Genomic DNA, 12,685 nt, shown 5'->3' on the forward strand with positions numbered 1-12,685 from the left:
AATTAGAGTGCAGGGACTCATTCAGCGTGTTTATACACACACACACACATTCACAGAGAGCAGACATAACATAAGGAGTCCAAGTGTTTTTATACTACCCAACTGACGCTCTAACATACCGTCTCGACACCACAATTTTCCATCCACAACAGTAAAACACTACCGGGTGTCCTTGGTGTTTGGTCCCAGAATACCAGGTTTTGTGCGGCGCACTGGGGCCAGTTCCAAGAGGCAGGTTTACTGATTTATCTGGAAATCTTTACTAGGTTAAAACCCGGAAGACCCTCAAATCTGAAACACGAACAAAGACTTTTTTATGGTTAACAACCAGATAAGTCAGTAAACTCGCTGTTTGGAAACAGGCTGAAATAATAAACCATCTGTTTATATAGCATGGCAGGATTTTCCCTAAAAACACTGTGGACACAACAAAGGCTCGCTTATGCAACCGCTGATGGATGCGACATATATGGAGGAATAGTGCCACCTAGTGTCAAGACTCTGTTACTTCAACCCAATTACAGGCATGCAACTGACCAACGAGCAAAACGTAAACCTGACAGCAGCCAAAACAGAAACACAAACTCGTTGATGTAAAAAGTAATTCAAAAGACAGTTTGATAGCTTTTATTATAGAAACCACTTCATGGGTCTGCATGATCATAACTAAGGCCAGCGACATTCAGACAAAAAGAAGAAGAAGGCATAACTCCTCAGAATACAACAGCTTCCATCATGGCTCCTCCTCGTGTGTGAATCTGGACTACCTTAAAGCTGCTCCGGCAGAGCTCCACATCCACGCACTCCTCATATCCCAGTGTTTTTCCGTTCCTGAAAAAGTCTGTTGATGGTAAAACCGAAAAACATTTCAGGAGGATCTTCCTCACTTCTTCATCTCCTGCTGGACCTCATTAAGGACCTGCTCCTCCAGTTTGGAGGTGTCGTACTCCTTCAGCATGTCGTACTCCTCCCACGGCGTTGCCCACTTCTGGGCGTGCTCCATCTGCTCTGGGGTCAGGCAAAGGTCGAAGCGGATCCCCTGGATGTTGAACTTGGGTCGTTCCCAGCGTTTGGACCATGGCTTTGGGCGCATCTTTACTTTAATCTGGTGAATAGACAGAAATGCTCAGTCATTTGAAATTCTAATCTTTTTCCTCATCTACTTTTTGGATTTCTAAGTGGTTTAGTAAGTTGAGTTTTGTTTCATGAAGTAAGCTCTATCTTGACGCTCCCTCACCTTGTTGACAGGCACCTCCCCACTGGGGGAGCAGGGCACAGGCTTCATGTCTGGGGCCACCGTGCTGTACTCAGACAGAGCGTCTCTCAGGTACATCAGGTTGTCGTCCAGCCTCTTCTCCAGCTTCAGCACCTCAATGCTCTGGATACGAGGGTTGTACAGCTCGTAGCAGATCTCTATGCCTGAGCCAAGCACACACAAAGAAGTAGAGGATTGAAACGGGTGTTTAACCTGAAAAACACCTGGTTCACTATCAGTGGCCAAAGACATATAATTTATCAAGTGGAATAATACTGGAGAATATCTTTATATTCCTTCATAGCAGGAAACACTGTTGCCACAGTCTGCGTGGCTTTCAGTAACCCTTTATTAAACCAGCACTTGCACAGATTATAAATAAACCTCACCTTGGTTATCAATGATGTTCCTCAAGATAAATGTGGCTCCCAGCCCCGTTCCACCCCTCTGGATACAGATGCCAACAAAGCGGTTAGTCTTCCCACTGGCATTAGGGTCAGCCATGGTCACTGCCAGGATACTCCCTGAAACACAGTCAAAATAATTTACACATCTAAAAGACAATACAAACACACTTTATGCACGTTTGCAAGGTTCTGCAGTGAGACAAAGACAATGTTGTACCAAAGGAAAAAAAGAGCAATACAATTACTCAAAGCTTGGTAAGTTTGGTAAGCCTCCCACCTCACAGTGGGAAACACCTGTTTAGCATTTCACCCGGCTCTTACCTACGTAGAATTCAGGGATGTTGAGCACAGCCCTCCTGCGGATCATGTCTTTCCTCTCAAGGACAAATTTAAAAGGGTTTGTTCTCTGTCTGGGAGGGATGAACTCTGGGCTCAGGAACCTGACAGGGTGAGACGACACGTCAAAAACAAAAAACAACAACAACAACAACAACACAGGTTTCGGTGTTTACGTGTGTGTCAGCGTGAGGCCGTGATGTCGATCTTACTTTCGCTGAGACACCTCAGTCTGTGTTTTATCTACGATGACAGGTTTAGATGGAGGGGTGAATTTTGGTGGCTGCTCGCTGTTCCCCGCAGCCAGACGACACGCAGACGTGGACAGAAACCCTGAAAATGACAAGAACTTTAGGCATTCGCCGAGTACTTTAGCGGTTAAAGCAGAATTAAGTTGCTATTAATCCAGGTTGAGAGCTGGCTAGCTAACTGTCTACCGTTAGCTACGTTAGCTCATAGTGGAAGTACATTGCTAGTGCTAACGTTAGCTACATACGGCCGAAGCCTGACAGTGAATTATGAAGTACAACGGATAAAAACGAGCTTGTTCGATTTACTCACGTTCATTTTGGAACTGGAGATTTCGTAACAACCTCAGTGAAATAATAAATTTGTCGAGCCCTTTCGCACAGGCGGCCATGTCTGACCTTCTGTAGTCACATGCGAACCTACGGAAGCCGTGTAGCCAAATGTCACTGCAGCGCGATTTGTCAGAATTCGCAATGTAGACCCCCGGCCACAAGATGGCGCAAGTGCGCCGTCGGTTTTACATACCGGTACTCTCATGTTATCCAAGTGCACAACTAAGCTCTTAGATAGAAAAGCAAGTGACGCCTACATACTGCAATACAAATCTAGCTCATTATATGAAATTTAATTAAAAGGCTCGGCTTACTGATGACAGCCATAGCCACCCTGCCTGTATGATTACACGTGACTATTTGCGTTCACCATTATCAAGCAAAATGCAAAGCAAAGATGTTGTTTTTAGCCAGCCCGCAGAGTTTATGTCGGTGTTAATGCTGGTGTATTTAAGGATGATGATCAAATTTAAAGTGCTTCAGTTGACGAGTCTTTGATTTTGTCAGAGTTAATGGGATCCATCTTCCATATTTTTATCTGTAACTAAACAGATAACTGCATAAATACGCTACCTATCTTATTTCCTTTAGAGATGTTATGTTGTATATTTAAAATGCTTGCACGTATAATGTAGGCTGTATGTTGAATTTAAGCTTTTTTTTCTTCATCAGTAAAAGCAGCAGTACCAGACACCCCATTGCAATCAAAAATCCTGCATCCATTTTTTACCTAAAAGCTCGAAAGTATTGAAAATAAAATGCACGGAGGGTATCAAAAGTGAAAGAATGACAGGACTGGATTATTGCATGTGTCCGGTAGGGAACTCTGGGTCTTTGAGACCATGCAGGGGAGCGGCGGTCCTCCAGGTGGGCTGCCTCCACAACACAACACGCAGTTAGAAATGCGCTCAGAGAGCTGCAGCACTGCTCCAGCCCCAGAGGAACCTCGATCCCGGTCTCGCAGCGGTGCGGTGGGAGGATGAGGGAAGACTAGAGACATGGGACCGCACATCTCCCGCATGCGTCGCAGAACCTGAACGCCAATGCTGCCGCTGGACTTTCTAACGCTACGGAGAAACCCCCAAACTTCGAGGCTTCAAGGATGTTCTTCTCAGATGGGACTCTCTCAGCCGTCACTTCTGCGCTCCTGTTGGGAATAACGTGCCTGACCGTCCTGTGCGACCTCACCAAGGGCTCTTCAGACTTTTCAGGTGGGGGAATTGTCGCGGTGTGTTCAAGCTCTGTTGGGAAAAAACGCAGCGAAAACCTGTTTCCAAGCTTTAAAACAAGTGCGACCAGCATTTGTTTTATTCTGCGTGTGTTCCCAGCGTTTAAGCTTCATCCAATTTTACGCCTGAGAAGTGTACAATCTGCACCCAAGGACATGAAATATAGGATTAGTCATTTACGCATGCTTTGAAACTGTTGCGCACTACTCCCAAAACAACTCTGAGAGGTGATTTCAGTGTCGCATCAACTTCTTCTCTGAGGAGGACCCGTGCCTGTGGCGTGCTGCAGCATGCACACACCACAAACCGAGTAGAACACAACTTAAACACGCCGAAAACACCCGTATTGCGCTTATCTTTTGCGCCAATTCTGACACAGTTTGCGAAGAATGACCCACATGAAGCACTTCAGACAGGTTCCCCTTTTACCAAAGCCGTCTGGCTGGAGGGATTAAGGGTTTGTTTTATCAGCGCAGCGTATATCTGCAACACATATCCCATTGATGCTGCCGAGATAAACGGGATAATGTGGTTAATGTGTTACTAGATGGGAGCTACAGTATTGTTTGCACCAGATGCCGTCCTTTGCTGCAGATTTACAGCTCGGAGAAGAAAGCAAACCGACCACAGAGCAGTTTTTACGTGATTAATTTGCTTCGTGTACAATCATTTTGAAAGGTTGAGCCAATGCAAGTGCTCCAATCATTAGCTGCCAATTACGTTCGGTTTATGCGCAATCCGCCGCAGAATGCGCAGGCTGCAAAGAAAAAGCAGCATATTAGTGAACTAATGAGTTATTCTGTGTTGCATTACAGCCTGTTGAGCTCTGCTGAGCCCAGAGGCAAGCCTGCAGGTTTTGTTTACTGTGCCATAAAACAGGAAGGGAGCTTTGTGTCGGCGTTAATTGGCCTCTAATGGGTCTAATGGCTGGAAACGAGCAGGCTAGAGAGCACTGTGGGGAAAGGCGCTAAAGAGCAGATGTATGGAACATGCCCCGTGTGTATGATCGTGTGTGCATGTGTCCACGCTGCTGCCTAATGAGCTGCTAAGGATCATGGAGCGCAGGGAGGCCCGTTAACGAGGTTGCATTTCTGTAATTGCCACGCATGTGTCCGCGGTTGTTGGTTTTGTCATAAATGCTCTGATTGAGTGGATCTGATGGCGGTTAATTAAGGAGGAAGGGGAGAAGAGCGGCTGCAGCTCGGAGCAGGTGTGGCAGCACTCTGGATTAGATGTGATTATGCAAATGCACTGTGTCAGAGGCAGGAGTTGATTTGTTGAAATCTCAGCTCTGGTGCAGCTCGTTCACCTCTGGACTGTTCAGTGTCTCAATCAGTAAGCTCTGCAGGGGATTGGAGGAAACTGCTGTCATGTTTGGATCCTCCTTTGCTTTACATGGAGTGTAGATCAGTTTTTTTTTCTCTACAGGCCCTGATGTGGAATCTCCAGATGCACTTTTGTTTGCTCACCAGGGCATTTACAGAAACTCTGACCTGTGGCTGGAATGAGAGAAAGGGGACTGCCTCAGAATACCTCTGGGACAAAGAAACCCCACAGTCCTCACATTCTCCACCAGCTGGAGCCTCCTCTGAGTCTGAGAGGAGCGCTCTGATTGGCAGGTGGTGCCAGGGTGCAGGGGCGACGGGAGTGGCGGGCTATAGATCTCACATCTGTCGGTCAGTCAGTGATGGCGGAGGCCTGGTCCCATCCATGAGCCTCAGTCACTGCGGCGAATCAACCAACTGTTGATTCCCGAGGGAATGCTTATGGCAGTAAAAGATTTAATTTTATCACACGCTATTTTCACCTCATGCCTCTCTGTGTGTTGCATTTGCATCGACAGCTGGAGCGATTGCAGTTTCATATTTCAGCGGCGGCTTTGAGCCCGCTGCAGAAATGGAAACAAACTACAGTATGTTGGTGGGTAATTTAATTCGCTCTCTTCCCCTGTTATCATCTTCTATTTTAAAGCCGCCTGAACGGCTAATTAGAGGTATGGAGGGAGCTGTGCAACACTTCAGAGCCCCCAGGCTAACAGGCATAGCATGCTAGCTAATTAACGCTCCTCACATTACAAGTTATCAATAAGCCGGCGCTGATTTTATGACCTGACAGATCACAGGACTTCATGCTTTTCGCCTCCTCTCCTGTGTGTTTTCGCTCAGGTTCACTCGTGTGTCGACCTCAGCTTGTTATGTAACTGTTCTTCAGCAGACAGCTAGCAGCCAACCGTCCAGGAGCAGAACTCTGCGTCATGCTTCGGTGCTTTTTGCGTGCAAAGACAGACCAAAACACTAGTCACTACATACTTTAATGCCAGAACAGAGCTGAAACAATTATTTGATTCATTTAGAAGGAGACCGATGAAAACAGATCTGCTCCTGTTTAGAAAATCAGAAGTCGTTGACGGTGTTTTATGAGCTGGAGTGCCAGCTCCTCTGTGAGGATGTGCTGCTTTGCTGTCTTTGAAGTGGTAGTAAATAGAATATTTGAGGCTTTTTGAGTGTTGGTTGAACAATTAAACCAATGCGAAGAGTTCACCTTGGCCTTTAGGAGATTACGATGTGTATTTTCGCACATTTTACAGACCCACAGACGAATCGATAATGAAAATAATCACTGTGGCAGCCCTGCACTTGACTCATGTCTATGACTATAAATGATGTTTGTTCTTGGTGCCTGAAGGCAGGCGTGTCTCGTACCTGAGGGAGTGCTGCCGCACTGGCTGTTATTTCTGCCTTTCTGTCTCCTGCTGGCTGCCGTCATCTGCTGACACAGACAGAAAACAGATTATTGTTTTTGTCGACACTTAGTTGTGAAGGAAGAGTGAAGCGATGAATGCTGGACTCTTTGGAAAACCTCAGAAATGATAGCAAGAATCGAGCATGTGCTGCAAACGGGCCTTTGGACTCGCTTCATTTGACAAAACACGCATATTGTGCGTTTCTTTAACCGTAGAACATTTCAGAGTCACTGCATTGTCGACTGCCAAAAAAATGTTACAGTGAAGCACGTTTTCTCTTTCTCTGTTGTAAAACCCCATAGGCCAAACCCCATTTAAGCCCAGTCAATGGGATGTGAGGCTGTTGAGGGGCCAAGGGGTCAACTGAGGTCAGCCCATAGTAACTGTGAGTGTGGTTAGGGGGAGTTACCATCCATCTTGCTCTTTGTTCCCTCCTGTCGAACCTCGCAGCACATGTTGACCGCTGTCGGGAAATGTAGGAAAGTCAACACTTGGGTTTAGGTCATGAATTTGAATTCACTTCAGAAGAGGATGAAGATGATTGGGTGACGCCACAGTCAGGCTGAGAAGTGGAGCTAATTTGTGCCCAGAGATTCAGTAGATGCATGTCATGCATATCCATGTCACAATATGTCCCTTTTGGCTCTGGGAAGTTAGCAATATTTTCAGCAACATTTATAAGCCAAATCTGTTAAATTAATGGAGGAACTAGTCATCAGATTGCTCTATAAATAACTGTTATATGCAAACAGCTTCCTGTTGTTTGATCTTGTGATGTAGAAACACTGCAGGGCTCGATCCTTCCTCGGTGACGCATCAGCTGATTCCTTCTCTTTGGGCAAGTTGCTCTAAGCTGCCCGACAGTGCAGCCAGAAAGAGCCACAAATCCACTACGCTGTCACCCTGCGAGCAAGTCCTGGATTAGGATACCCCCTAAGCGCCCACCCCCACGCTTGCACACAAACACACCCCTGTGAGCGCCACTCGAGGCCCCTCAGATCTTAATCCGCTCTGATTTTTGCGTGGTCCTGGATGAGGGGGAGCGCGCCGAACCCCACGCTCTACTCTCTCGACCCCTTCCCCCTCCCCCACTCGTGCGGTCATCGGCCCCCGCGCCTCCTTTCCCCACCACCTCCTCAGGGCTCGGCTGATCACTGTTTCTGTGTGCGCCAGGTGAGCTCTGTCTAAACAAATCCTGCCTCCCGTTTGTTTTGTCTGCTGCGGTGGAGGCAGGCGGCGAGGCGGGCAGCGAGGGCCTGGCATAAGGCTGCTTTTCTCTCCAGCTGAATGGGTGGGGGGCGGGGGGGTGTTCAAAGGATAGTCTCTGTGAATGAGGCTCTCAAAGGAGTGAATTGTCAAGACATTTCTATTCTTTGCATGATGGCATCAAAGCACAGTTGTTGGGTGTCAATAAGAGAGAATTCTTTTCTACTGCGTGTTGTTTTTGCTACAGATTGAACATACACAGTGTTTGAAGTGACTTCAGGTTTGAACAACAACCATTTATTGATTTGTTTTGGGTAAACACATAGAGGGGAGACACGTTGCAGAAGGATTTGGTTGGGGTTTGATTGCATTTTAGCAAATCTGAAACTAGTTCGGAATCCGCTTATCGAATCTAAATCCTCTCAAATCCCTTATTAAATCCATGTAGGTGTTGCTTTCATAAAAGTTAAGTAACAAAAATTATAGATAACCTAAGAGCTCAATCCACAACTCATAGATCAACATTCAAAGGTGGACTGTAGAGAAAACGGAACCAGCCTACAGACGGTTGCCTCAGCCCAGAGGCGAAAAATATACATTTAGAACGCTGACGGCTGGAAACATCATATCATCCATTTCCATGTCGCGTTGATAGCTGAGCGGTGCTCGTTATATACATAGCAGTGTCCCATCTTTAACGTTTGGCGCTAACAAGACGCCTCTTGCAGTCAAAGTAGTAAAAGGAAATGTGAAACCAAAGAGCCTTTGGGTGTAGACAGCTTGGAGATGTAGCGTAGATAACTTAGATAGATATGTGTGTGTGCGTCTGTGTGCATTTATTGCACTGTGTGTGTGCGTGAAGTCTGGCCTGACACAACATGATAGCAATGAAAGACATGACCCACTGTGTTAGTCCTTCCCCCTGGATACAACAAGTACATAAACAAACACACACATAAAGCAGAGCTCGGCATCACGTCGGGGAACAGCAGAGCGGTGTTGGTGATGAGAGGTGGGAAACAGCTCTTCCCCTCTGTTCATTTAAAGTTCAGCAGGAGGACGTTAGATTATCCCACATCACACTGCAATAAATGCTTTGAAGCCCCACCAAAGCGGTGCAGTGCGACAACAGCGCGCTGCAGGAAATTCGATGAAAACACAAAACGCCGAATAGAAAAGTGTTGACAAGAATTAATGTGAAAATGCGCTCGGAGCTTTAAAGACGAGCTTTGTGTCAGCCGAGTCAAGTCGTGGCGTATAAACCGTACGGACGTGCACCAATCAAAATACGTTTTTGTCTCTTTGCCAATGTGTGTGTGGGAGAGAGCACATCCTGACTGAGGTAATGCTTAATAAATGATTTGGTTGCTGTTGGGGCAATATTACACTAAATTAAGTCGCGGTATGTCAGTAATGTCCGGGTGCCACACAGAGAACAGACACACACACACTGTGTCAGTGAGGGCTTGTCTTCCGGTGTGTTACATGTCAATAAAAAGCGGCCCCACTGTTTTGTTCTGTCTGCAACATTACGTTTAGATCTGATGCTGCTTACAATCACACAATAAAACTGCTGTTCAGCAAAAAAGCAGACAAGATGGTGCAAAGTTGATCGCAGAATATACTTTTCTGCTCATTTATGGTGCTTTCACACCTAACCCTGCTTGCCCACTGTGTCAGTTGAACTCTGGTGTGCACCAAAAACTGAAAGGGTGGTGCTGCGTCTGTGCTCTCGATGTGACGAAGCTTCTGCCGTGCAGAGGATTGTGGGTCTGAATAGCCACAAAAGCATGCTGGACCGGATACAGGAGGACATCCTGGTATTTTTGGCACACTGCATTTGACTTACGGTGTACTGGGGCATACTGCAGCTTTTTCTGGCATACTAAATAGTATGGTAGCGTTGCTGCTGGAACGCAGCCTGGGACAAAGTGAAAAGGCCTTCAAACAGATGTGTTTGTGCCTCCTCTGTGTAGCGAGTGACACTTAGTGGCCACACGCTAACTATCACCTGTTAATATTACGGTGCAAGACGCCTCATTTTCATCCTGTTTCTACCTGTCAGTTGTTATTCCTAACATGTGTTTGAGTAGCAGACTCGTAATATAAACGATGCTCAGAGTCAGCTCTGTCTGCGAGCTCTGTGACTTCCTCATGTGGGTTCACGTAGTGCTGCAGAAGAACTTTGTAACCGCAAAAAGTCAGCGTGAACACAAACCGGACCAGAACAACAAGGCAACGTAGTCTGAATCCGATGAAAACGCCGGGGCACCCCTGAAATCTGACTGGCGACCCTTTATCCTTAAGTATGATTGGCTGTCTGCCCAGCGAGAGGCGGCCCTTAATTCAAACCAACTGTTCCACAAATATTTTTCAACGTGTGTTGTTTTCCTTTGTGTGTATCCCACTTTTGGAAGCACGCTTTCTTTTTATTATATTTGTGCTACTCTGTTGTGTTGTTATTGGTAGAATTATTTATCTTTTAAATAATTCTAAACACAGGAATGTAAGAGACGAAGATACTACAAAGGTAGTAATTAAAATAAATATGAGAAATGCTTAATTAATGCTTTTCACTTGGAGTCTGGACACTCCTCTGCTCTGGCTGTTGTCCCACCCAGATGTCACTTTTTCAAACACAGTCTGTCTCATACCTGAGGTGAAACTCCCAAATTAAAACCAGACTGCGTTCAAAATTGCCTCCACGGGCTGAGGAGGAGCTCTGACTACCTGCTGAATAAGGCTGGATGTAATCAAGACTTATAATCAGCCGAAAACTGCTCAACCAGCCAGCCCTTAATATGATAATCATTATTTTGCATAGATTTCTGTCTATCCCTAAAACCACCCAAATCGCCCAGTCAGATGTTGAGCTGGATGGTTTTATAGTAATAACTGTTATTGGGGAGAGAGGAGGGGGTCTAATTCCTAAACTGCAAAGATGTATATGTCGGCATCGCTGGTGTGTGTTTGCACTTGCCCTCTCTTGCATCGGGGAGGTGCGAGAAGCCCCAAAGAAAACACTGCGAAACGTGTGAAGAGGATTCTTGAGTGACACCCCGGCGCTGCTGCGTGCAGCTGCAGTTAGCGAGCTATCGCTGTTTAGGCAACAATTGTGTGATTAATTGAGAATGCAGCCTCATTTGTCATATTGTGAACGCAGACTCTTTGCGGGCAGAAAGCTTATTTGAGAATCAGATAAGTGGCGCTGCCTGCTGCTGCAGGTACGGAGCGTTGCACCGACCGGCTCGAGGATGAAACTGAGCTGTAGACAAACAGAAACAAGTGTTGAGAAAGAGACTGGTGGGTGTGTGCGTCGGCAATTATCTCCCCATGTCCACCCCACTTATGTGCTGGCTGTTGAATTATGCGCTCAACAAAGCCCCACGACACACACTCGCGTGCACGTGCAAAAACCAGCGCACACACCTTCCCTGCTCCTGCATCTCAGAGAATGTCAACCATGCTTTGATGCCCCCCCCCCCCCCGGCTCTTTCTTTCTGTCTGTCTCTCTGTTTCCTGGGAGCTGATTTATGTTTGGTTTAGGAGTCAACATGTCCGCCTTGATCTGCCTTCCTTTTTAGTCTTCCTCCGTCCTTCAGTCTTCTTCACCCTGTGCTTTCTTTAGCATGGGAGAGGGGGAAGAACATTTTGAACATTTATGGTTTGATTAAACCCCTAGAGGCAAAGAGAGAGAGAGAGAGATGGAGAGGTAGAGAGGTGGGGCACAGAAGGGCCAGTCTGAACAAGGAGGCATTGTGTAGCCCCCCAACTGTGTCGGACTGACAGTCTGCATTACAGCACGCTACAGCAGCCTGCTCCCCAAAGCACCGCTAATCTGTTGCTTACTGGCCCCTCCGGCTAGCTCAGGTAAGGGGGGAGGGAACGGGAGAGAGGTGGGAGAAGAGAGATTTCCCTTGTTTTTTCCACGTTCAGGCCAAATTCGTTTTCAGCAGACAGACCTCATTTGTTCCACTGGCAGCGTGGCGTCATTGCGAAAATCTTGTTAGAGCTTGATGATAGAAGGGAAGAATTTGGGTTTATCTTGATAATGATAAATGTGATCAGAACTATTTGGCTTGCTTGGCGAGTTGGCTCAGTTTTAATAAGTCTGTCCTGTTTAATTACAGCGCAGCTAGTTCAAGATCCTGGGCTGCTGGCTGATTGGTTGGTAGAGCTTCTGCTTGGATGCCATTGGTTGTGCCCAGTTTATTGCCGAGAACGGTGTTGCAGTACATTTCGGTCGGTGAGAGGTTGATCCTTTTGCCCTCACTTATTGAAAGCAAGGCTGAAACTGGGAAAACAGAGTTAGACAACAAACGCAATGACAGTGATTACAAATGAGAGTCAGACAAGTGTCTCTGCGAGGCTGTACTTAGGCACAGTGGCGCTTTGAGCTAAATGCTAACATCAGCATGCTAGCATGGTCACACACGGTAACAAGACAATGTTGAGCAGGTGCGTGTTAGCATGCATCATTTGCTAATTAGCGCTTAAACAGGAGTGCAGGTGGCTGTGCGTTCAGCAGGCAAAAACTTTCACCCAAAGAGACCCCGGTTTGTTGGTAGCTACAGAAACAAACTCTGCGTGAAACTCTGAATGAATGGAGCAAGGTAAGCTTTCACGTTTAGTCTGGTCATTCCTGCAGACCTGTGTGCGTTTCTTAATGTCGTAAATGGAAGGAGATCTCCCTGCTAAGTCCCATTGGACATGCTGCAGACAGCTTTTCACCCCTCCAGCTCCTCAGGAGTTGTTCTATTGCTTGTTTTCACAGAACTGCCCCCCTGATAAGCTTGTTAATTCCCCAAAAGCTCAGCCATTCAGTGCCCACCCGCTCCTACCTATATTTTTAAAGGAAATACCTCCCTTCACTTCACAGCGCATGCTTGAACCTCGATAGAGGTATGCTGTCTTGCTGTTATTCCATT

General features: G+C 46.6%; 2 protein-coding genes across 2 annotated transcripts in view; one reads left to right on the forward strand and one right to left on the reverse strand.

Annotated features, from left to right (window-relative positions):
- Window positions 1–596: 596 nt before the first annotated feature.
- mrpl19 (mitochondrial ribosomal protein L19) lies at window positions 597–2,664 on the reverse strand. The gene is made up of 6 exons (XM_070987481.1): window positions 2,560–2,664; window positions 2,211–2,331; window positions 1,984–2,102; window positions 1,645–1,779; window positions 1,238–1,419; window positions 597–1,105 (listed from the first exon to the last, which is right to left on the reverse strand). Exons 1-6 carry the CDS (start codon window positions 2,636–2,638, stop codon window positions 884–886), a joined length of 858 nt encoding a protein of 285 aa, XP_070843582.1. The 5' UTR covers window positions 2,639–2,664; the 3' UTR covers window positions 597–883.
- A 751-nt stretch (window positions 2,665–3,415) lies between these two features.
- Window positions 3,416–12,685, forward strand: part of LOC139348170 (protein eva-1 homolog A) — a 68,250-nt gene continuing 58,980 nt past the window's right edge. Inside the window, exon 1 of the mRNA XM_070988125.1 lies at window positions 3,416–3,790. Within this exon, the coding sequence (XP_070844226.1) occupies window positions 3,682–3,790 (109 nt within the window). The 5' untranslated portion in view covers window positions 3,416–3,681. The remainder of the gene's footprint in view (window positions 3,791–12,685) is intronic.

Source organism: Chaetodon trifascialis, chromosome 19 (assembly GCF_039877785.1).
Source record: "Chaetodon trifascialis isolate fChaTrf1 chromosome 19, fChaTrf1.hap1, whole genome shotgun sequence".
Taxonomy (NCBI): domain Eukaryota; kingdom Metazoa; phylum Chordata; class Actinopteri; order Chaetodontiformes; family Chaetodontidae; genus Chaetodon; species Chaetodon trifascialis.